General features: G+C 46.4%; 1 protein-coding gene across 5 annotated transcripts; it reads right to left on the minus strand.

The window, feature by feature from the left end:
- Positions 1 to 113: 113 nt before the first annotated feature.
- Positions 114 to 24,120, minus strand: LOC107992459 (PDZ domain-containing RING finger protein 4). Of its 5 annotated transcripts, XM_062071743.1 has the most exons (7): positions 22,873 to 24,120; positions 3,624 to 3,965; positions 3,113 to 3,283; positions 2,739 to 2,837; positions 2,627 to 2,662; positions 1,118 to 2,545; positions 114 to 1,045 (listed from the first exon to the last, which is right to left on the minus strand). In XM_062071743.1, exons 1-7 carry the CDS (start codon positions 22,891 to 22,893, stop codon positions 659 to 661), a joined length of 2,484 nt encoding a protein of 827 aa, XP_061927727.1. In that variant the 5' UTR covers positions 22,894 to 24,120; the 3' UTR covers positions 114 to 658. The 5 variants fall into 5 exon arrangements, with proteins under 5 accessions (XP_061927727.1, XP_061927729.1, XP_061927725.1 ...); XM_062071745.1 differs by lacking the exon at positions 3,113 to 3,283; XM_062071741.1 differs by having other exon boundaries at positions 114 to 2,545.
- Between the last annotated feature and the right edge of the window lie 757 nt (positions 24,121 to 24,877).

A 24,877-nucleotide genomic window follows, 5' to 3' on the forward strand; every position in this document is an offset into this window, starting at 1 on the left:
CATCTTTTTTCTTACGGCACATTTTTACCTGTTTCACATTGCTCAACGCGACAACTCGACATTACGCGTTGTCCCAAAAAAAAAAAAAAAAAAGAAAAAAGAAAAAAGAAAACTTTAAAAGTTTAAAAGAATCGTATATTGTTAGGAAACAGTGCGAATATCCTTCCGTCTTTCCTTGTGGGGCACAGAATCCTGATTTACAATTTTATCCGCGTCTTATTCGTTACATACGATCGTTATTGTACATATCTACAAAAGCGTTTTTTTTTTATTCTATTTTCTTCGCCCATACAAGTTTTAACTCGTGTAAAATAATCTACATACATTTATATCGTTATACGAAAGAAATATGTACAACCGTATACGGCGTTTATCGATATTCAACGATGCGATGCGACTCGTTTGTTAGTTTTCACGTTCGAAACGAACGAAAAATCGCCGAGAGAAAAGGAATAAAATAGAAATTCGTAAAAGCGATCGTACTTCTAATTTCAGTAGTTATTACGTGTGCGTTGATCATGCGAAATAATCGTAAGATCGTCGAAAGGATAAAGAGAAACGGTGAAAAAAGTGAAGGAACAGCAACGAGATCAGAATTGACGGTGAGACAGTGGATAAAAGGAAGCACGAAGAAGTAGCGACGGGAGCGGTTCGCGATTCAAACGGTCGTTACCGAAAGAAGACCCATCAATTTGCCCCCGGTTCCTCCAGGACCTCCCGTTCCACCAACCCTGTTTCCGTGGACCAGCATCTCTTGAACCGTAGTAAAGTCGTCCAAGGTGTTTTTCTTACGAGCCATTTTTTTGTGACTAAGCTCGAGAATATTGAGCGGCTTCTTCGCGAGCTTTTCGTGTTCTCCATGCTCGGATGTCAATAACTCGTTGGTTTGCTGCTGCTGCTGTTGCTGCTGCTGCTGCTGCTGTTGCTGTTGCTGCTGCTGCTGCTGCTGCTGCTGCAACAATTGAAACTCTTGCTGCCTCTGCTTACGTTCTCGGGCACGTTCCAATTGTCTTTTACGCTCTTCTTTGGTCCAATATCTGCCGACCTGGAACACGAGGGAGAAAAGAGAGATGACGGGTGAAAAGGGATCGATGGAATTGGAAGAAGCTGCGACCACCTTTACTTCCGACATGGTGTCGTCCTCCGTGCTGTGGCCAGCCCGCTCCTCCGATATCTTGATCGCTCTGTTTCTCAGAATACGATTTCTGACCGGTCTCCTCGCGATGTATCTGGTTCCGTCCGCTCGCCTTTTCACTTTCCATTCCATTTGCACCTCGTTCCCTTTGTCCTCCGGGGGTATCCACGAGTTGGACGAGGTGCACACCTGTTGGCTGCCGACAAACTGGTATCGCGTCAAGTTCGGCGCTTGAAAGTTGCCGTGAGACCTCGATTTCTTCGCGGTGCTTGCGGGAACGGCGGCGACCGCGGTCACGCTGCTGCTCTCCCTCGAACCGGCGATCGTCGAGTTCCTCCGATCAAGCGCCTGTTTGAACAACTGTTGCTGCAAGAGCATCGTTTGTTGAAGATTGGCGATATTGGTGTACATGGTGTCGGCGGGCAGATTGCCCGCGCTCGTCGAATCCGTAGCGCGATCCTTGTAGTATTGGGAGCTCGACGCTCTTTTGTTCGAATAATTTCTGTTGATCTGTTTACCGGTAAAAGCGGAACACGTGCAGCCGAATCTCTGCTGCTGCTGCTGCTGCTGGTGTTGCTGCTGGTGATGATGAATCGTGGACATCTTCGGGGGACAAAGAACCAGCGTGCTCTTGTGATGGTCTTTCTCGCCACGTTGCAGCTCCAACGTGAGCGGATTACTGTTGCACGACTCGCCGGTATTGTAAGCGCTCGAGCTGTCCTTTTCCTCGCCCGAACTGTTGCTCTTCGACGAGCAATACCATCTGCCGGCCGACGTTTGACTCCCCTGCCCGGTTTGCGTGTATTGGATCACGGCGCTCGACGCAACGTTGACCGCGTTCGCGGTGGAAACGGCGGTGGTTTGAGCCGTGGCAACGACGCTCGGCCCGTGATGACTGTTGGAGGAATGGTGCCAGTGGCGATGGTGCTCGTACGGGGAGGAATAGATCGGCTCGCTATCCGACTCCGGTATCGTCTCGTAGATGTGCTCCGTTTCGCTCCACACGTGATTCGAGTACGCTTCTGCCAGTCTGACGGAGGGGGAGGAGGTCGTCCCTCCCCCTCCCTCGCCGCCCCCGCCGCCCCCCTCGCCGCAACCCGACTGTCCGCGCACGCAGAGGCCCTCCATCTTCTTCGAGCAATCCTTCACCGCGTCCTGCGCCCATTGTTTGCCGCGCTCGTGGTCCGCGTGTCGCGCCGGCGACGCGCCGTTTCTACCTCCCTTTTGCGAGGCCTGGGAGGAACAGGTGGACGAGGGGGTGTGACCAGGAACGGGAGGCCTCAGCGTCGACCCGTCCTCCTCCGAGTCTTTGGTTCGCTCTTCCGTCTGCTGTTGCTGTTGCCGGATCAATTGCTCGATCAAACTGTTCTGATAGGAGGGTATGTGGTCCGGCGAGAGCAACGGCGACCCCTGAAAACACCAGAGGAATCGTTGGTCCCTGACTGAAGGGGGAGAGAGAGTAAGAGGACGGGCGACGAGCGCCCTACTCACCCGACGATACGCGCGCCTCTCCTCGTAATCGTCGTCCTGGAACAGAGCACAGATCAGAATCGGCGATTACGGAAAATCGGAGAAGAAGGGATGTTTCGAGCGAGATTTTTACCTGGTACAGGCATCGGCTCACCAGAATGGTCACCGCGTTCTTCGTTTCGGCGAAAAGATTCTCCGTTTGTTCCTTGTTCGCCACGTCTTTTCCGTTCACCTGTAATAACGAATATAATAACTTTTTTCGTCCCAATAAATACCGAACTCTTCGAAATACGTCTCGATCGAGGATAGGAGGAAACGAGAAAGAGAGAGGGGAAATCCGCGGATTCGTTCCTCGATCCGATTTCGCCGAATCTTTGTTCCGCCGATTACGATCCCTTTAACGGGATTAGAAGGGTAGCGCACAGGTTGGAATTAGACAAGGCGGTTGGTAATCGAATGAACTCCGTTTCTACGGATTCGTCGGGTCCGATGATGGTGGGGGTTTACCCTGAGGATTTGATCGCCTTCTCGCAATCGGCCGTCGCGCGCCGCCAAACTTTCAGGAACTATTTCCGAGATGTAAACCTCGGTGTCGGCGTCTTCGCTGCCCGAACCGGAACTGTAACAGACGGTGAGCCCCAGCTTCTCGGCGCTGCCCGTCTTCCGCAACGTGACCTCCTGTAATCGGGACCGTTAACTCGTTAACCGAACCAGTGACGAGGAAAATTTAATTCGATCGAAGTTTACGAACCAAGTTTACTTCGATAATTTATCGCTCGAAATGTGAATAATAATTCGCACGATGATCGTAATGGTCGAGGTTTACAGTTGTGTGGAATAAATTCGTGTTGTTCGAGCATTTTAATAAGTAATTATTCGAGGGAAATTTTTTAACCTTAATAAACTTTTCCGAGTTAATGCCCAAACTCTCTCTCTGCGCCACGAACGCCTCGTCTTGTCTGATGGAAAGGCGATCGTAGTGGAACGCCCCCTACCGCCACCATCTTTCCTTACTTACCTCAAAGTCGATGTCGTGCGCGAGAAAATCTTCGAAACTATCGTTCGGCTGCTCGTCCACGACCTCCTCCTCCGTCTCTATAAGTCCGGCCCAATCGGTCTGCACCGCGGTCGAGACGAGATTCGGCCAAGCGTTGCTCGTTCCGTGCTCTCGTCTCTCCGACTCTTTTTCCTCTTGAGCACAATGTACTCGGTGACCGTGGTGATGCTGCTGCTGTTGTTGTTGTTGTTGTTGTTGTTGCGGCTGACGTCGCAACACTTCCACGATGATCGGCTCTTGGGCCGATTGAAAGCAACGTACCGCATCCTCGTGGCTCGAATTTGAAACGTCTTGACCATTTACCTGAGAAATTATAATACGTGATCGTGTACGTATCAAAGAGAAATATGTATATCGCAGGAAAGAAACAAAAGGAGAGAGGATGGATTACGTGTTCAACGATTACATGTATAGATATCTCGAGTCCTTTATTTAATAATCGAGTTGGGAATATGTATCAATAATAAACGCGACTAGGTCAATTGGAGGGAAAACGCAAACGAAGAGTGGAAAGAACCTCACTCTTAGTTAGAGAGACGTTCAAACGCGACTAGGAAACGAGGCGAAGATGAGATACCACTCGATGCGTTAATCGTTACTTTTTTCTTCAAATGGAAAAAGCTCGTCGCGCCTCCTAGCTTGTCCCACTAGGACTCGATCCCATTTCGAGTAATTTGCCAACCGTATCTTCCATCGTCTATTATGTATATATATATATATATATCGTCGTGGATAAAACGGATCTCGTTTTCTCGCGTCACCGACTTGGTTCTTTTCAATCGACCGATCAATCGGCAGGGAAAAAAAGAAAGGGGCGCAAGGAAAAAAAGGAAAAAGAAAAGGAAGCGAAGAAACCAGAAGTCTCTTTGTAATTTTTCCGATCGATAGTTTGGTTCGCTGGTTAGTTCTCTCTCTCGACAATCGCTCCATCTTTTCGTTCCATTAGTCACGGTCGAAGGATGCTTTCCACCGTTTTACGAAGAACGCTCGCTCGCCTTCACCTCTCTCTTCCCCCCTTCCCCCTCTCATTCCCTGCCCCTTTTCATTCCGCGACGAGGATCGCGTCTGCGTCCCGTCCAATCGTATCCACAGCTCTTTTTTCACTTTCATTACAGTTTCGGTTACAGGTTGGTCAATTTTTCGGATCACGTGTGACAAATCGTGTGTTTCTCGCGTCGCGGGAAACACGGTCCCGGATCGAAACGAGGATCGCTTTGTTGGGAAAAGGAAAAAATAGTTGGAATCAGTACGGGTGATGGTAATGGTAGCGGCTGGTGGTGTTGGTGGTGTTGGTGGTGGAGATGGTGGTGGTTAAGAGCGGTAAGGAGAAAACGGAGAGGAGAGAAAAGGGGATGGGAAAGGTAAGGGAGAGGGCAAAGGTAAGGGAATAAGAGGAGGGGGGGAAGGCGAGGGCGAGAACGAGAACGAAGGCGAGAGGGAAGAGGCGAACGAGCTGGCATTTCTGTCGGCAAAGCGCGAATTGTGAGCGCGAGAGGCGGTGAGGGAAGTGCGGCGGAGAAGGAATCGCGTACAAGGAAGAAAAAAGGGAGCCGTCGAGCTGTCGCTCGCGTTCCGTAAACACGGAAGTCTGAAGTGCTCGGTCTTTGAACACCGACCACGTCGACGACGACCACCACGACCAAAACCGTTACGATCGCCGACAATTCGTCGCGATTACAATATTATCCCGATGCTTGGACGTGCTTTTCTCGAAGAAAAGTTTCGCTTCTCCGATTTCACTCGGTCTCGTCCCATCCCATCCCATCCCATCCCATCCCGGTCGCGTCTCGTCGCGTCGCGTCGCGGCACGCGCCCCGAATCTTTCGAAGTATTAATAGTAATCGTAAATTTGAACCTTCCCCCTCTCGTTTCTCGACACCTCGGCCGAATACCTCCGAGGAGAAAGAAACAAGGAAGGAAGGAAGGAAGGAAGGAAGGAATTCGATCGTTGATCCCCGTGGAACGGAACTTGGAAAACTTTCGCGAAGGGGAAAGAACGGGAGATCTTGGTTATCGCGTGTAAAGCAAATCGTCGATGAAGGACAAGAGATAGAGAGGAGAAGGGAAGAGCCACGCGCGCAAATATTTTCCTCGAGTATGAAAATTTCTCTTTTTTTTTTTCTCCTCTTCCTCCTCCTCCTCCTCCGTTGAAACATCGTCGTCCGTTGAACCGACGACGTCGTCGGTCGTCGTTGTCGTCGTCGTAGTCGCCGCATCCGTTCATAAGCGGAACGAATCGAGACGTTTCCTCGGCGAAGGCTGCTCGCTCGAAATTGCGCGCATACGGGAAATCGGGAAGAGGAGGAGGAGCTCGAGCTCGAGCGAAATTAACGATGATAACGTTGCCTTTTTTTTTTTTTTTACGCTGAAACGATCGATATCGCGTTTCCAATTAAAAAATTCACCAATCCATCAAATTGTTCCACTCATCGAGATCGTTTACCACCAAACGCGAGCCAATCGAAAAAAACTATCCTTGATCGATCGTCTCTCTCTCTCTCGCGTTTCCTCACGTTTTTATCCGACGCACACGAGCGACGGAAAGGAATGTCGAATTTTTACGATCGATCCTTCGACGGGGAGAAACATCGTCGATGATCCCGCCACCGATGATCCAACCACCGGGGTAGATTAGTAGAGGGAAGACGAAAATAACCATGGGCAGAGGAAGAGGAAAATTGAAAACGAATAGGGAGGGAAAGGCGTATCTCGCATGGGCCGAGAATCGTGAAAACGTCGGCGAATCTCGCGCTCGTCTATACGCAACGCCAGCTCCACTCTAGCCACGGATTAACGGGAAAAGCCTCGCTTCCGCTCTTCCTCTTCCTCCCTCCCCTCCCTCCCCTCGCTCTCGGTCCCTCGCCGACCAAGAAGGCACAGCTTCGCGCGTACTACAACGCCGATTCGATTTCCCCTCCCACTTTTTTTCCCTTCTCGCTCGGCAAATAAGAAGAAGGAAAAAAAGCGTAGATACCTCGAGTCGCTTATTCGCCTACCCATCTTTCTACCGCGAGTCACCGTCGCGGTCAAGTGCCTCTTCTTCCCTTCCGACTCGTTTTTACTTTTACTTACCCCTCCCGTCCCGAGAAAATTGCGCGAAAAAATTCTATCCCCTTTATTTATTTATCCTCCAATCGCGCAACAACCCCGTAAAAAGGATTTAAGGGGGAGGGGATAAACGGCACTTTCGTTCTTCCCCATCCTTTCGAAAAAATTCGAGAAATTCCAATTCGACTCGTTTCGATATTTTTCTCCCCTCGTCGAACGAGGGGACGAAAAATAGGGCGAGCAGGTAAGGATCTCTCCCTTTCCCTTCCTCGCTCGCGATCGGATTCTCGCGCACGCGGGACCGAAGCGGATGACTCTGCCTTTCCGCTCGGCCATCCGTGATCGGCCACGCTCCTCTTCCCCCTCTTCGCGGCGAGGTTAGGTCGTTTTCACAGGGGTTTCGACGCTCCACGCCTCTCTTTCGAATTCTCGTCCAAGGAACCACGGGGTTTCGGAGAACGCGTGTCCCCCCGTTCGTTCTCGAGGGACGGGCGGAGGGAGAGAGAGAGAGACTCCCATGGAAACGCGGCTAACTGGACCTCTGCCAGCGCTTCGTTCTCGATTAATTTATTCTGTCTGGAGCGCACCTCCTCCCTCCGCTCGTTACCGCGATACACGCCTTCCACGCGGTTTCCATCCAGACTCTCTTCTCCCTTTCGTGCGTTGCTCCTCCTTAACTCGCTTAACGCCGGATTGATCGATTATCCTCTATTATCAACCACCGATCTCCTCCCCCGCGAGAGCACGCGGCGGTGATTGCCCTTCGCGAGACAAATGAGAAGAAGAGTCGGTGAGAAGAAAGGGGGAGGAGAAAAGTGTCGGCGAAATGCCATCCATCCATCCATCCACCGAGGAGGTAAAGAAAGAGAGAAGAAAAGAGAAAGAGAGAGTGCGTCGCGCGGACGACCGAGCCTTTTTTTCGAAAGAAGAGAAGAGAAGAGAAGAGAAGAGACGAGAGCAAGATTTTCCTTAATAATAGCCGTTGTTAGCGCCACTTGGCGTAAACATTCTCGTTTACCGGGAGAGCAACCGAGAGAGATGGAGAGAGACGGACGACCTATTCTTTAACCATCCCCTGCGGCAACCGATCCCTTCCTTCCCCTCCCTTTCCCCTTCACGCTCCTTTTATTTTTCCTCCGCTCGGTCACCTTCGCCCCCTCCGCTCACGGATTCTCGGCCAATTTGTTTCTCATCCGCTCATCCACGCGGGGAAGAGGAAGGCAGGGCGAGGGCGAAATTCAATTTTTCCCGCCCATTGTCCCCGGGAACCGGGACCGGAAGAAAAAGATATCGAGCAGTCCGCGAAGGAAGGAAACGAGTTTTCCAACTATCCAATCGGATTCGTCCCGGCTTTCTCGCCTTTTGAGCATCGATCGAAGAAGGAATCGAAGGGGAAATCGAACGCGATCGAGTCGAAAGCATCGGCGGGAAAAAGGGGGAGAGGAGGAGAGGGAAAAAGTGGAAAGGATTTCGTTCGACGAAATCGAGTCTCGTCCTTTTTTTTTTGCAAAACCTCTTCTCCCCCTCCATTCCCTCTCCTGTTGCCGTTTTCTCTCCTCCGACGAATGGAAACGATTCGCTTTTTATGGGCGAGCATCCAGACGCGATCCAATTTCGCTCGCTCACCACCATTGTTCCCGCCTTTCGAAAATCTATCCAATCGACGGAATCGTGCCCTCTCCCCGCCTCCGCGCGATACATGGCGCATAACGCCGATCGTTACCCGCCCGCTCTTCTCCTTTTCGAGAAGCCGTTATTCGTACGAGGATCGTGATCGTTGGCCTTCGATAAATAAACGAAGACGAGGCAACCGCGTTTAGTATTCGTATCCTATTCGTCCTCGCCATCGATCGTCCTCGACCCACGCTTCGAACGCAGATCGCCCTCGTTAACGAAATTTTATCGAGAATACGAATGTAGAGAGAGAGAGAGAGAGGGAGAGATAAGTCGGTGGAAAGTTGGTAGGAAAATAGTCGTCCCTCGATAAAGAGTTTCGTAAGATGGGGAGGCGAAACCAACTTTTCGATCATTTTCTCGTGGGAGGAAAGTTCTCGTATTGGATGGAAGAAAGGGGAAGATTCGGAAGGGTCATGGATCAAGGATACTACTACCTGCCGTGTCGTCGCGGCAAGATTGCGAGTTAATCGAACTCGTGTCTCTCTCTCTACGTTATTCCCTTCCCTTTCGTCTGCGAATCTTCCATGTCGTCTCTCAAAGTTTTCCTATCCCGTCCTTGTGTATTCGTCGTAGCTTCTATTCGTGGCGAAATCGTTGGATCGATCCATCGATCCGAACTTTGCCCATTTTTCTTCTTTTCTTTTCCTTTCCTTTCCTTTTTTTTTTTATACCGAGATTCACTCGCGCCCCGAAGTTATCGACGAGTTTAACGACGAGTGGAGAGGCAAACGATATCCGGTTAACTCGTTCCACCACGGTAGTAACCGGTAATCCCTCGGTTTTCACGCTCCACGGAGGATTCCTCGATCGAGCGAACGCGGAAGGTAATCGTCGACACGTAAACGACGTCGACGAGCAGAAATTCGAGCGTTCCCAGCTGGAATGTTCGCCCATGCGAGAATTTCACCGGCGGAGCTTTCGTCGCGCCCTTCTTCTTCTTCCACGTCCACGTCCCCCTCCTCCGGATCTCCAGATTTCTCCCGACCGATGATCGCGTCCGACTTTTGTCTCCACAGATTCTCGTTCGTTAATTACACTTTCTCGTCGCGACGACGACGCGATAGAGATCGCTGCTTTTCTTCTCTCGCGCGGAAAAACGATTTACGATTTATTCGGTATTATTCCTAGAGAAGCGGGGAACGGCGTACAACGAGCGGGGCGACCGATATAACAAACGCTTCCCTTCCCCCCTCCCACCCAGCCTCTCGCAATTACCGGTTCTCGCGACTCGAATACCTCGCGTGGTTCATTACGCGGTTGCGGTATTGTGGTGCGGTATCGAGGGCTTTGCTCCATACGTAAGCGAACGTATCGCTTCGCTACGTGGAATCTTGAGATTAAACCCTTGGTCGATGAAAAACCCCTTCTCGGTCTCGCTAATGAGCGGAAAAAACAAAGCAACTGTTTGCCCACGCGCGATGAAAAACCTCCGTCCGTGTGTGTTGTCGGCGGTGCGGAAGAGATCGATCGATAACACAGGTCCCTTCCTTAACATTCGAGTTTTCCGCTTCGATCCCGAATATCGAGCAGGCTCTCTCGAGAGAAAGATTTTTCCGTGCACGGGATAGCGATCGATCGAATTTATCGCTCGAATTCGAAATCGGGGAAGAGGAGGGGGGGGAAGGGAAGTGGAGGTGGAAGCGCGGAAGAACGAGATGAAAGGGGACGTGGGATTTCTTTGGGCGCGAGAGACGACGAGTTGGCTTCGAAAAGAAGAAGAAGAAGGAGAAGGAGGAGGAGGAGGAGTTTGTTCGGATTCGTGGCCGAGCGCGGTTACCCCCTCGGCAAATACTGGCTTCGACACACAATATTATCACGCTCCAGGGATCTAAACCGTCATCACCACGAGCGGAGACCCAGAGGCGACCACGTTTCAACGTGTACGCGCGAAACCACCTTTCCACTCGAGCCAACTCTTTCAATCGGCCGGCACACCACACTCGAGGAGGAGGAGGAGGAGGAGAGAGTCTAGAGTCTTCTCCTCTCCCGCTCTCCCCAAACACCTTCTCTTCGCGCGGATGCAAACGCGTGCGAATTCGCGAATTCTTCGCCGTCGGGAATCGGCCAATCCCCTCCCTCTCCGTCGAGATAGCAGAGAGAGAGAGAGAGAGAGAGAGTCGATCGATCGGCGGGAACGGTGGTCGAATAACGATTCTTCGAGCAATTAACGCCTGCGATTAACGAACGCCGTTCCGAGAAACGTTATCCGCCCCCGACCAACTTCGTCTTTTTATCCCTCCTCCACCCCTTCTTTTCGTTCGCCGAGGGTGCGAATCGACGAGGTATTTTTTCCGGTTTATCGACGCCCAGACGCGCTTCCTCCTCCTCCGAAAAATGACGAACGCAGCGACGCCGATTTCGGGAAAAGTGAAAAATTTCCTTCGGGGATAAGAAGAAGAAGAGGAAGGGAAAAGTCGGATCCTTCTCCGGGAAAGGATAAAAAAAGGGGAGGAACATGTCAAAGCGAGTTTCAGGGACTGGGATTCCCGGATCGAGATCGGGATTGAGATTGGATCGCGCGATTGAATGAAACGTGGCCACGGATCACGGTGCACGGATGACGACATTGACCCTATCCTACGTCCCAACGAATAAATCCTTCCCACCCACGTCCACCACCTTTCTCCCTCTCTCTCTCTCTCTCTCTTCCCCATCCTTTCTCCTTTATCTTCGAGATTACCTGCGTGGAAACGGAAAATTCGGTTCGCCGCTGCTCCGACTATCGCGGTTCGATTATAGCGAGATGAGACGCGTGAGAAGGAGGGGATCGGTTGACCTCCCCTCTCCCCCCGCGAAAGCTTTTACGCGCCCATCGAGCGCCGAGCGCCGAGTCTCCGCATCCTTCTCCTTGCCCCCCACCCGCCCGCCAAACTTCACCCGTTTTTCCATCCCATTTCTCGACAGAGAAGAAACGAGGCGCTACTTGTCCAAAGTGTCCAACCATAAATAAAAACCAACGGACGACTTGTTGGCTTTCGTGGAGAAACGGATACGTTTATCGCGCGCGTCCCACTACTGGACTCTATTACGAGTGCGAGCGACCTGAAAAAGGAGTTCCACCTGGGAGGGATATCTAATTGCTCGAGGAAAAGGATAGAAACGTCATGCGGTTACGTGTCTCGATTCGAGCGAAGGAAAAAGAAAGAGAAGGAAGGAAGGAAGGAAGGAAGAAAGGAAGGAAGGGGGAGTGCAAAAAAAGCGCGTTATGGCGATCACGAAATTTTAAAATCGACAAGGAGAAGAAGAAAAAGAAGAGGAGGAGAAAAAAGGATAGCGACGATGGCGAGCGCGATTTCTACCCTCCGTTTATTCCTTCGACTCGCGTTTGGCATGGAACGGTTGGAGAAGGACGGTATATCGGGGATGGGCTTCCCGTCGAAAAAAAAAAAAAAAAAAGGAACGAAAGACTGGTAGTGGCTGAAAGGGACGCGAGTCGCTTAACCCCCTAAACGCGCGGAATAATTTACGATCGGTTTTATCCGCGTTCACCGCCACGATCTTCTTCGCCGCTTTCTTTCAACTTTTTTTCCTTTCCCTTCCCCTCGCGCGTCCCCCTATCCATCATCCGAACAAACCACCGTTTCGGAATGGAAAAAAGGAAAAAGAGAAAGGAAAGAAAAAAAAAGATCGAATCTCCGTTTAGAGATTCTCTCTCTCTCTGTCTCTCTCTCTCTCAAGGGTCGAGATGCGTACTTACTTACGTACATCCTTCTCGACGCGATTCGCAATTTCGAAGAAATTGCTCCCTCGTCGGAAGCACGGCGAGAGCGATAACAGCCGAGCCAATATTTGCCGATCGATTTTCAAGGAAATCGTTAGATTCGTGTACGAAGATCTTATCCGAGAGAAAGAGAGAGAGGGGCCGGGCCCTTCTTCTCCGCTACCTATTATCGCTATCTTTCGCGAGATAGAGGAGTTTCAACAACTCGAGTAGGCGCATCGCTAGGTACACACGTTGCATCGTGCACTCGAATCGCCGGGAACCATTTTTACGCTTCCCCCGACCCGATCCGATCTTTCGAACCGATCGATCTCCGATCGTCCCCTCTCAACGACAACGATTTTGAATCCGTGATAAAAGAAAAAGGAAAAGAAAAGGAAGAGAAAGAAGGATCGCGCGAAGGGCGTTCATCTTCTCCCAAGGTTAAACGGCCTCGCACCGCGCGGGCGTGCGAGAGAAACGGGAAGAGAAAAGGAAGCGAAGGAAAAAGAGGAAAGAAGATAAAAAGAGCCGAGGGAGGGGGTGTTGTCGTAGCTCGGTGTACGAGAGACGGCGGTGGGATAAGAAGGAAATAGAATGGAATCGAAACGGCGACGACGACGACGACGCGACGGCGTGGTGGAAACGTAGACGTTCGAGTTGCAGGCAGTTGTTCCCGGCGAAGCGATGCGCCGTACCCGCAACGAGATTCGTATCGACCTATGTCGGCCAGAGTTGGCTCGCGGGACACTGAGAAAAAGGGAGTAACGGAAGTAAAGCCTCGACTCAATTAGCTACATCCAGCTTAATGAAAGCGGTCGCAGCGATCCAATAAAATTCTAATAAAGATGCGCTCGGTGCCGCGTTACAACGGGGGGGAGGGGCGAGGTGAAAGGGAGAGAGAAAAAGAGAAATAGACGACGGGTGAGGAATGGGTAGCGACACCGGCTCGCCGGCTACGGAACAGGGGAGAGGAGAGAGGAGGAAAGGCCGTGATGCCATAAAAGAGGAGGGCAAACGAAAAAAAAGAAGGAAGACGCGGAAAGAAAGAGAAAGAGCGTTCGACAAACGACAACGTCAATAGACGCGGATTCGTATCGAGCGAACAATACGTATCGCCAATACTGGACAAGAATCGAATGCGGACGACAGGATGGAAAATATCTAACCGAAAGAACACCCAATGGGGAGGGGGAAAAATTAGCTTTTAATACGCGACCAAACTCGCTCAATTGCGTTTCCCCCACTCACGATTTCGTTCCTTCTCGTCCGCCCCTCCATCTACACTCAGCCGTTCGAACGACAGACGACACTGCTATTCCGCCGCGCGTAAATGGAATTCCGATAAACACGCGTACCTTGAACGCGATTTAACGTTTTTTCTTTTTTTCCTTTCTTTCTTTCTTCCTTTTTATCGCGCGTTTGTTCATCCCATGTATTTTTCCACAACCGTTTTTCCAACAAGCGACGCGAATTGATGACAAATTTATACATCGGGGAAAAATTGACCACGCTCTCGAGACGCGTGGTCGTGGAAAGGCGTGTCGACGAGGTAACGGGAAAACGAAGGTGGATATTTGCGCGGGTAATAAACGGAAGGAAAGGTTAAGGTGATCGGATTTCTCTCTCCCTTTTTTCCTCGACGAGAGAGCAAAAAGGGGGGAGAATCGATCCGTGGATTCGACCCGGAAAATCCGATACCGATTCTCGGCTTCTTAGAGATGATGAAAAAGAACGGAAATGGAACACGGAGCGAGTTTCCGATTCGGGCGCAGTAATATCGAGAACGCAAATCAGCGTGGAAGCTTTCGGGGATGATTGTGTTCGCAGTAACCCATATATCGTGAGGCACGCGTTTCGAGAATCCATCCCATTCGTTTCCCTCTCCATCATCGCCGTCGGTCATCGCCTAGCGACACGGTTTGCGTGCATATCACGCCTGGCACCGAGTGCAACAACAGTAATTGAAAACTGCTCCACGCCGTGTCTTTGCTCCAAAGTCGTAGCTCCAAGGCGGAAGAAAAATATCGAACGGGTCAGTGAGAGAAGAAATACCGGGAATGGAGATGAGAACGGGAGATCGAGTCATCCGTGTTTAGGGGATGGCGTTGCCGTTGGTCTTGGCGTCGGTCTTGCCTTCTGTCACCAGCCTCGACAACGTCGAACAAACTGGAGATAAATGAAGAAAAAAAAAAAAAAGAAAAAAGAAAAGGAGGGGGGAGAAAGAAGAAAAAAAATGAACGAGGAACGCTCGAGCGAGAGAGAGCGAGAGAGGCGGATACGAGAGTGCAAGGGAACGCGAAATCGGGATGGGAGGAGGAAGCAAGGAGAAACGAGTACGAGCGAACGACGAAAAAAGGGAGGCCCTGATTCTTTCGCTTACGATGGACAATGGAGGCAACCATCGTCGGAATACGTTCCACTTTCTATCTCTTTTCATCTTCTCCGTATCGAGTGTGGATACGCGTTTTCTCTCTCGAGAGAGAAGAGAGAGCGCCGCGTGTTTCTTTCCGCGATCGAATCGGAACGAATTTTTTCAGGAGGAGAGAGAGCAAGGTGGAAAAGAAAGAAAAAAAGGGAAAAAAGAAAACTTGACCGAGATTCGAAAATGCTCGTATGCTACTCCCTCGTTGCCCACGTTTTAAAGGCGGATGAAACGCGGAGATGCGGATTTTTCTTTCTTTTCTTAAATTCTTACTGCTAAACGAGCCATATTTCTTTCGTTCGCGGGAAAGAAATGTTCGCGCGTTGTCCCGGTTACGTTGGAAAGGGCGTCGCGATTGTTCGACTTTGCGAAAAGAGCTCCCTCCTTTCTACCGGGAATACAACGACCTCGATGCTCTTTCGCGTATTTTCCACCCTCGCTGAGAAACGCGTGCAAGAAGCGTACGCTCTCCTTTTCTTCCTCGTTCCGCTCTCCACTCCGCGAAACGCGACACGATTCGATTCGATTCGATTCGATTCGTAAGAGTCTCGTGCTTTTACGCTTTTCGCTCTCTTCGCTTTCTTCGCTTTCGACATCGCGTAGGTATCGGAGGATCAGAAGAAAAACGTGCGGGAATAACGTAATTTGAAAATGAATAAAGATGTAGCCGATGTATGACGATGACGAGAAACGTACACGGAGAGAATCGATATATGCGGGCATCTACGTATATATAGGTAATTACGAAGCAATTTGTGGAAGGAAATTTGTTTGGCACGCATCTACAATCCACGGTACAATCTACGCGAGCAACGATGGATTCTTCCTCTCTTTTCGCCTCGAGCGAAGGATCGAAAGCTAATCCGGGGAAAAATTTGAAAAACGAGAAAGAGAGAGCGATGAAAGAGCGGGTGAATTCAAAGATCGCGATCGAGATCGATGGCGTGAAACGATGAACGATGAATAAACGAACGATTCATCGTACGCGATGGAACGTGGAAAAACAAGAGGCTCGCTTCGAACGTGAATAATTACACGGTCAACGGGACACCGTATTTTTGAAGCGAATGTCGAGCGAGGCGATAAGAGGCAAACCTTCGCCCCGCCCATTTCGAGCGAACACAATACGCGTCGGACGCGCTCGGTCATCGGTTCGAAATATATCGACGCGTTCGACGACATTCCGTTCTTCTTACATCCGTCGGATGGTTGGAATCGAATGGATGGAAAAGGGAGAAAGGACGGTGTAACGCCATCGATCGATTCCCCGCTACCGATGGGCGCAGCGATGCATCATCGTTTGATCGACAGCGAGCGAATTACCCGTTCCAACGATCGAACGTCGCTCGCGTCTGGCAACGCGTCGACGTTGCTATTCGTTTAATTCGAACCGAGTCTCCCAACTCCGCTCCGTGTCCTCCGTTCGCCCAATTTCACCCCCCCTTGTTTTTTCCCCTCTCTCGCTCCTCGTCGCATCTCCCACTCCCCCACTCCCGCCCATCGGCCAAACCGCAAAACTCTGATCATTCTCACGTGTTTTATTCGATGCTCGCGATGCATTTTGTTTTTCTTTCCTTCCATCGGAAAAAAAATCTTCCCTTCTCGTCGACACGAGCAAACCGAAACCAATAGTTTCGATTTATCCCTAATTGCCTATTGTGCGAGTCGCGCGTAACGATAATCGATGGACAATCGGTATTAAGGGAGGAGGAAGAAAGAGAAGAGACGGCGAATCGAGAAGAAATTCGGATTATTTCGGATTATAATTTATTACGGGAACATCAAAGATATCGAACACGATCTCGCGTGGAAGAAGGGCAGAAAACGATGTGTCGGTTTCTCGCTTCCTTTTTAAACCGTTTCAAACGGCGATGCTATCTTCCCGTTTTTTTCTCCGTTCATCTCCGCGGAACCTTCTCTCTCTCTCGATGAATGCACCGCATTCAACGTCAACCAGCGGCCAGTTACCATGCCTCTACTCTACTCGAGCCGTACTTCTCACGAGTATATATACACCCACGTATACCCAGCTTTTCGCGTGTATATCTCTCACCATCTCTCGGCTTCTCTCGCTACCAGGGTTGAGAAGTAGGATAAATTGAATCGTCGCTTCCTAATTGATTCACTTCTTGGTTCACGTGATCGAAAACTACGCGTCCGTCTCGTTGTTTCATCCGCTCGAAAACGCTGTAACCGTGCTCCTTACTTGGAAACTCGTTATACGAGTAGCGCATTATTGGCGTCGAGAACGCGTTGACGAGAAATTACAGAAAGTAACTCGTAAACCATGACTATATATATATATATATATATATATGTATATAAGTAAATTAATTATATATCCTCCAATGGCCGAGTAAGTACTTTCCAAGTTTGAAACGGCGTATTCGAAACGTCGATACGCATCGAACGAATCGTGCCGCGGCTTCTATTCTTCCTTTCGTGTATTCTATACCTTCCGAAATTTTCTAATAATCTCTGACGCGTTTCAACCAAGACCCCCGTACGTTTCGTTTTTTCCTGCCTATTTGTAAAAAGGAGAAAACTAGAACGAAACGCATTACGATATTACGACAGGTATATACTTGCATCTTCGGGCCAATTAGACCCGGGATACGAGCGTTAAACATTCGTCAAAAATTGGATGTGTAGTTCCCGAAACGGCGAAATATCTAGACGGGGATATTCGGGGCGAAGAAGCGAAACGGAGCTATGCGGCCGCTGAATATTCGAAAGGACGAGCCGATGCACCATCGATGTATCCACGCCTCTGAATATTCATCGGGTGCGACAGCTTTCCACGCATCCTTCCACGTATCCCGCGTCTAGATTTTATCAACAGAATTAATGCATCGTCGCATATTTGACATTTACGACAACTTTACGGGGGCGCGTAAGACGGATGGATCGTTTCTCGCGAAATCTCGCTTTTCGATTTTCGCCGAAACCGTTGAAAAAAATCGAATAGAAGAAAAGAAAAAAGGGGAAAAAAAAAGTCAAAGAGGAGGGAAAAAAAAACGGGTACGAGTGAAAAAAAGAAGGGCGAGGACTCGTCGATGCACGATATAATCGAGGACTGAAAATGGCTCGGGGAATAGCTTCCTGCAGTTTCTCTTGCTCGTTCGCGTGTTCTCTAGTTCCGTGGGAATGTACGCGATAATGGAAGGTAGAGATGCTCGACGAAATTAATTTGGCGGGATTCGATGCTGCTGGTGTGACGCGGAGGGAAATAAACGAGGAAACGCGTGCAAATGTAGCGCGGGAGGCGCAACGATTATACACTTGTGCATTCGTTAAGCCCACTTTATTTAATGATTTCGTGGTCGAATATAGTTACTGAATAACCGCCTACCTACTCGTGATTCCCGACGCTCGTAATAAAGACGATAAATGCATCTGCGCGCGCAAACGATTCCATTCTACCACTTACAACGTTTGTTATCTCCTTCCCTCCACCTTCCCCCACCCTTCCCCGTCTCTCTCTCTCCTTCTCGACCTATTTCGTTCCACGGATCACACGCTTTTCCACGTGAAAAAGAAGAAGAAGAAAGAAAAAAAGTAACGAATTCGAAGAAAGAAACAAGTTTTTTTTCCACATTTTTGCGATTTTCAACGCCGATTTTCGACTTTCGTTCCTTATTTTTAAACGCGTTTTTCGAGATTTCACGGTTCGTCGATGAACGGAACGACGTTAAAACGATCGTTAAATCGAATCGAATAGATTCGATTCACGAAACTACGTCCATCCCGAATTCCCCTCCCTCCTTCGCTTCGCTTTTTCCCCTCTTTTCTTTTGTTCCATCCACCATCTTCTTTTTTTTTTTTTTTTTTTTACGCTGCCCGACACGCATTATTATCACGCTACTAAACGAGTTTTAGCACGCTAACGAGCTCCAGCCACGACGAACCCACTTTCGATAAACACCGAACACGATTTCTCCCAAGATCGATAACCGCTTAACGATGACCGACCGACCAGAAACTCGAGAAACTCGAGAAAAGTGATCGATTCGAATTGAATCTAAACGAGAAGTTTGAATCTTGCCATGAAAAATGGTGGAAACGAGTAAGCATGGAGAGTATGAAGTACGTATATATACATGTATATATAACATGTATCTCGTATGTGTAAGTATTGTTTAAACTTTATAATTAATCGCATCGCGTATATTTTCCTTTTTACTCGTTTTACCTTTTAGCTGGCTGTTATGATAAAATTGACAATTGAATGAGGAAAAATTCAAAAACAATTTTAAAAATGTACATTAAAAAGAAGATGAAAAATTTTGCCACGAATTCGACCACGAAATATCCGATTGTGATCCGTTGTATCACCGATGGATAATGGAACGGTGAAGAGAAGAGAAAAATGGAGGAGGGGTGTGATGATAGAAAGGAAACCGATGTGAACGGTGTGAACGGTGAAAACATTAGCATGCGATGGATATTTTGCATTGTTCATAGGAACGGGTTCACGCGCATTGATCTTTGGGAATTGGAAAACACGATGCTTGGTAAGAAAAGTTGTACACGATGCGGTGGAGAGTGGATGAAATACGAGATGCGAGAAAATAGCGATCACCAGGCAGACTTAAATATATACGTATACACGTACCGTATATGTGGACGCGCGCGCGCGCACACATACATTTACGGTCACACGATACGTTCTTTCGGTTGAAAAGTTTCCCTTTTATGTATTTCCCTGATGCTGATATCGTTCCACTCTCGTCACTTTTCACTCTTTCCGTTTCAGTTTTGCCAGCTGCAGCGCCAAGTCCACTTTTCGGGGAGTGTCCGCGTAATCCGAGAAGCAAAACGAAAATCGACGCTATGCTGTGTTCTCGGTAACGAACGGTTTGGAATAAAGACATCCTTTCGTTGACAAAGTTTTGCCAACGAAAAACCCAATTTGTTACGATCTTTTCTATTTTAACTTTCTATTTTTCTTCGTCGAGAGAGAGAGAGAGAGAAAAATACTCGAACCTGTTCGAAGTAAAATTTTTTTAATTAGAGAATGTTTATCGACGATTGTAAAATTAACGCGATTAATACTCGTGATTGAGAACTACGATCGGTTGATGGTGACAATGGTGTTGTCTCTGTTATTGGCGATCGTTTAATTAAAATGTCCCGGCGAACTTATATGGTGGTAACGGTGTTATTACGGTGCCAAAACGCATCGTACGAATGTTCGATTTATCGATCGATACGAAATACACGTGCGATTAAACTGTATTCTGTATTCTCAATTTATCGAGCAACGACTATGTTTCTATGTCGCGGTGTAAACAGTAGGTATTACGAAAAAGCTGTAAAATGAAAAAGGCGAATACGCGATCAACGGCAATGATTTTATGGATTTCGCTGCACTCTTTTATCTCTTTTTGATACGAATCCTCGATACAACGCCACGCTGTTTTTCATTTAAATATCTTTATCGATAATTGAAATTAAATACGGTCAATAAATATGGTATGTATTTATATACCATGCAAGTATATATATCCACATTCCCTGCCCACGTTCGTGTCCTCGATTACAGAGAATTAAAGAAATCCTTTTGTAAAATAATTTTGTTTTTAATATCTCTAGCAAACGGTTAAAGGGAAAGAGAAGGTCGTTAACCGATAATCGTAAAATTTCTCGTTGTGGTTAGATAAGATCGAACGATATATCGCACGGACGCAGTAGAGAAAAAAAGGAAGGAAGGAAAAGAGATCGAAAAGAAAAGGCCTAGGAACGCACATAAAATACATACCAAGCGAACATGTAACGAACGAACGAACGAACGAACGAAAGCAAGAAGTGAGAAGAGAGTGGGTTCGACGGTGGGGTGAAGAAAGGGAAAAGGGGGAAAACAACGGTGACGAGCAAGAGAAGTAGGTATAGTAGGTACGAGAAACTGGCGAGATTCCGACTTTATTGGCGCAAATGGCAATTATCTCGAGTACGAGGAGTGTTCGAAGAAAAAAAAAAATTTTAATATTTTCAACCGTTCCCAGTTATCGAGTAATTTTTGCGATTTCATCTTCTCCTCTTCTCTTCGATGCATTATAACGAATACTTTATACGTTTCATCCATGCAATCGCATCGTTACAAAACCAACAAATTAAATTGGAAATCTTACGAGTATCGTGACACCATTTTACCGCAAGATCTACGTTCTCTCGTAAACGTGATTCCTCTATTCTTCTCTCCACCAAACACCGATTACTTTATCTCGAAAACCCCGAGCAAATAAACTCTCGTAATTGCTTCGTACCATACGAGATGATCTCGTAAAGAGAATATAAATCGTACTTTGAATATTAATCGAGTTCGCAAAATGCGCTCGAATCAACGGAAGAAAGGAAAAAACAAAAGCCTTCCAAAATTGAAAAAACGAGAAACAACGTATTTATTTTATATATATAAATTTTAAATTAAATTAGAGGATCGTGTTCCGTCCATTTTTCATTTTCGATCATGTCGAGAAAGGTTAAGTGAAATTTATAAATATCTCTAGATATCAAAAGAAAAAAACAACGTCCTTTTCTCCCTTTTACGCCATCCATCAGAAAGGCTATTTTCGTCTATGATAATAATCCATCTACTCTTCCGACCAAGCAAAGCAGAGAGAAGCGTGTTGCATCATGTCGCACGATATGCATTTAAATTAAGCTCCGATATTAAAGCGCGACACGCAGGTTTCCTTCGCTAATTAAATCTATGTATACATATAGATACGTTACAGAGTTCAGAAAGGGCAACTTAAGTTCCTGCTTTGTCGAGCAAAGGCGACGCGTGTTTAACGACACGTAAAGTGGTAGCGATGTTATCAATACTTCATCATTGATCAAAGAATAAAAAGCTCGTTATGTCTAGAAAAAAATTTATATCCTATCCCGCCCCGTCGACGAATGTGCCACAGAGAAACAAATGCACTCCCGTGCGTCTTATTCGTTTTCTCAAACATCTTTACTTCTTAACATTTTTATCTTAACGTTCAGTTCAACTTTTATTTTTTTACTTTTTTCATCGATTCGTGCAAAGTTGAAAACGCACAGTGATTTTTGTGACGCTGCGAATCACTCCCCAATCGTTATTTCACGCTTACCGATTTAAACGGATCCTCTTTGTCACTTCGACGCGAACACAATCGCGTATCAATTGTAACTTATATTCTATTCTGGTGAAATTCACGCATAATCGCGTATAATTCGTTTAATCGCGCTCAAATCTTTTGCTCTATTTTTATTATCTACTGCATAAGAAATAATTTCTTATTTCTTTTATCAACATCGTTTACCATCTATTATTCTTCGATAAATTTTAATGATTTTCCATATTTATTTTCCAATTAAAGAAAACTTTTCTCGTATCGAGATGTTTGTAACTTGGACCATTCGATATTCCGCGTAACAGAAAGAAACGAAAGATCCAAAGGACAAAAGAAAGAAGAGAAGGAATACGCCATCCCCTAGATCGCATCGTGAATGCTAAAATTAAACGAAACATGTACAAATGTGTAGTACAACAGGGCCAGTTTTTTCGATAACCGACCAACGTTGATAAACGCATACTTCGAATCACTATGTTTCGTAGAAATTTCTTTATCGTCGTATTTCGTTGTATTTATCTAACGCGAATGTGTTAAGAAATTCAAATGTCTCTATTCGTACATTTCGTCCAAGGATTTACAATTGATCATAATTTAGACAAATGACAAAGCTGTTAGACAAAGAGTATAGAATGCTAGTTTTATAAATTTTTCTTAAAAAAATAATTATTTTTTAGAAATATAAAATTTCATATAAATTCGTTTATGAATTTCTATATTTTTCTGTATCACGCTTACGTGTGTGTGTGTGTGTGTGTGTATATGTAAAAAAAAGCATTCATTTTCCACGTGCCAATTTTCTTCAGAAAAGAATAACGGAATGAAATTTAAGAAAGATTAATAAGGATTAATTCTCATAATTGGTGACAAATTATGGAAATCATTCTGATTAAAAATTAAACGCGAAAGTGTAATAGACTCTCAAACTCGTAATTTTTATTATCTTATTCATAGCAAATCACATTTACTTATTAAATTTATGATTGCTATTTGATTCGGTGAAAAATTTTTGCATTCGACAATTTTGAATATTTTGATGATTTCTTATTTTGAACGATATTCTTTGTAAAATTTATGTATAATAATTTCGAAGATGCTACTTGTACAATATAATACAATACATATACAATTGCTCTCAGACGAAGTGCAACATTTTAAATCATACTATGTATAAAATGGAATGGCCGTGACTTTTGAAATTGAACGTATTAAGACATAAAGAGTGAAAGCGAATAAAAATCAAAGAAAATTATTTACCTTTAAAATTACGAAATCCATGTTTCAGAAGACCGGAGCTAATGGTGAAACACGAGTTGATTATATTTTGATGATTATATTTTGATATTTTATGATGAAAAACTGATGGCAGATATTAACGTCGAAATTACGATTAATTAAAACGTGTTTAGTTTCAATCGCGTGTTACAGTGATACGAGAAACTCGAAGAAAGAAGCGAAGGATATCGAACGAAAGCAATTACGCTGGTAAACCTTCCACTCGACATTTCTTTCCACTTGTTCGAAACGACGAAGACTTGGCGGTCACACACGACACGAGGCGGTTAGATCGTCCTCACTCCAATGATCCAGCATCGTTGCTGCACGCCTCATTGCGGTTTCACGGCACAAAAGCGAACAGAGCGGTTACTCGTTTTGAACGCAACTTTCGCATTTACTCGTTGACAAAGAGACTCTCCGGAACTCACAACTGGACGCGAGAAAAAAAAAAGAAGAGAGGCGAGGAGTGGTAAAGCGAGACGAGACGAGACGCGGCACGACGAGGCAAGGCAAGGCAAGGCAAGGCAAGGCGAGGCGAGGTGAAAGAAGGTAAACGGCGCAACCTCGGGAACACGCGAGAAAAATATTCAGCCAACACGCGTGCCGGCTCGACGTCGACTGAATACAACGCCAGTCGCGCGCTACGAGTGGGAGGTGTGTCTCGCGTGTGCGACAGAATGAGATCGAGCTATATTATCGCGACGGAGAAGGGATGAAGAAAGCGTAAGAGAGACGAAGAATAGTTTTCATCGCGTTAGATCGAGACAGGCAAAAGGATGAGCGACCGACCGTCGGAAACCATAGTCACACTGGTTGCAACTGTTAGAGGGAGTTGAACGGGGCTTGCAGAGGAGAGGAGTGGAGTAGAGTGGTGTGGAACAGAGCGTAACGAAATGGAGTTGAGAGGAAAGGAGAGAAATGGTTTCAAGAGAAACAGACGCGACGGGATTGAACGGAACGGAATGGAATGGAATGGAATGGAACGAGATGCCTCGATTCGTGGAGACGATCGAATGACACAAAACTAAAAGAGAGTTACATTACAAATGCTGATTATCCAAAACTACCGGTTGCAACGCTTGCAATGCGATAATACAAGTGACACATTCTCTTACAACCTATCGTCATGATTCACATTTTGTATAATGATATGTTTTTATCTATATATGTATATTTAATGCATTTCCAAATATACGTATGTAAATATAAATAAAATCTCGCAATTCTTCTTTACTTTCATATACCTTTTATATACCTATAATTTTTACCAATTTATTCATTTATGATACGTTGGAAATATATATTTTATAGTTTTGTCTACGCATTCTGTATATCTTTCTTCTTTTTCACCTTTTTCTAGGATCTTGTCGCATTTTAGTTAATCGCAAATTTGCACATAATTTTCACGCGATCATAGTTTCAAACGCGATCAATCGTGAAAATAAATATATCATAAGTGCTTGTGAAGGGTGATCAAATAGAAAATTCATAATCACAATCTTAACAAGAAAAGTTATATAAAAAGCGACTGAAAAGTTGCCAGGCCCGCCGTCTCGTTTGTAATCCCAACTCTCCACCAACCCTTCCTCACCGCACTGCTCTCTAGAAGCACTCATAATTACCAAAGTTAATTTGCGAATCGCAATTTAATTGGCCAGTTCTTGAAGGTTCTTTAAACTTTGTCTTCTACGGAGTAAGGTTTTTTTTTATGAGAGGTTCGATATGCTTTTCTAAAAATAATGCGTTGAACGGATAATCAAATATTTCGATTCGTATAATCGAAAATAAATATAATACCATGAATAAGACGTACAATGAGAAAAGCTATTTTCTAAAAAAAAAAAAAGAAATTTGAAAAAAATAATCATACTAAATACATTGCGTAGATAGAAGCAAATATCATGATATTTATTATCGTGTGATTATCGAAAGATTTATATCTTTCTATTATTTTATATATAGCATGTCTATAGATATACTTATA

The sequence above is a fragment of the Apis cerana genome, linkage group LG2 (assembly GCF_029169275.1).
Source record: "Apis cerana isolate GH-2021 linkage group LG2, AcerK_1.0, whole genome shotgun sequence".
NCBI lineage: Eukaryota > Metazoa > Arthropoda > Insecta > Hymenoptera > Apidae > Apis > Apis cerana.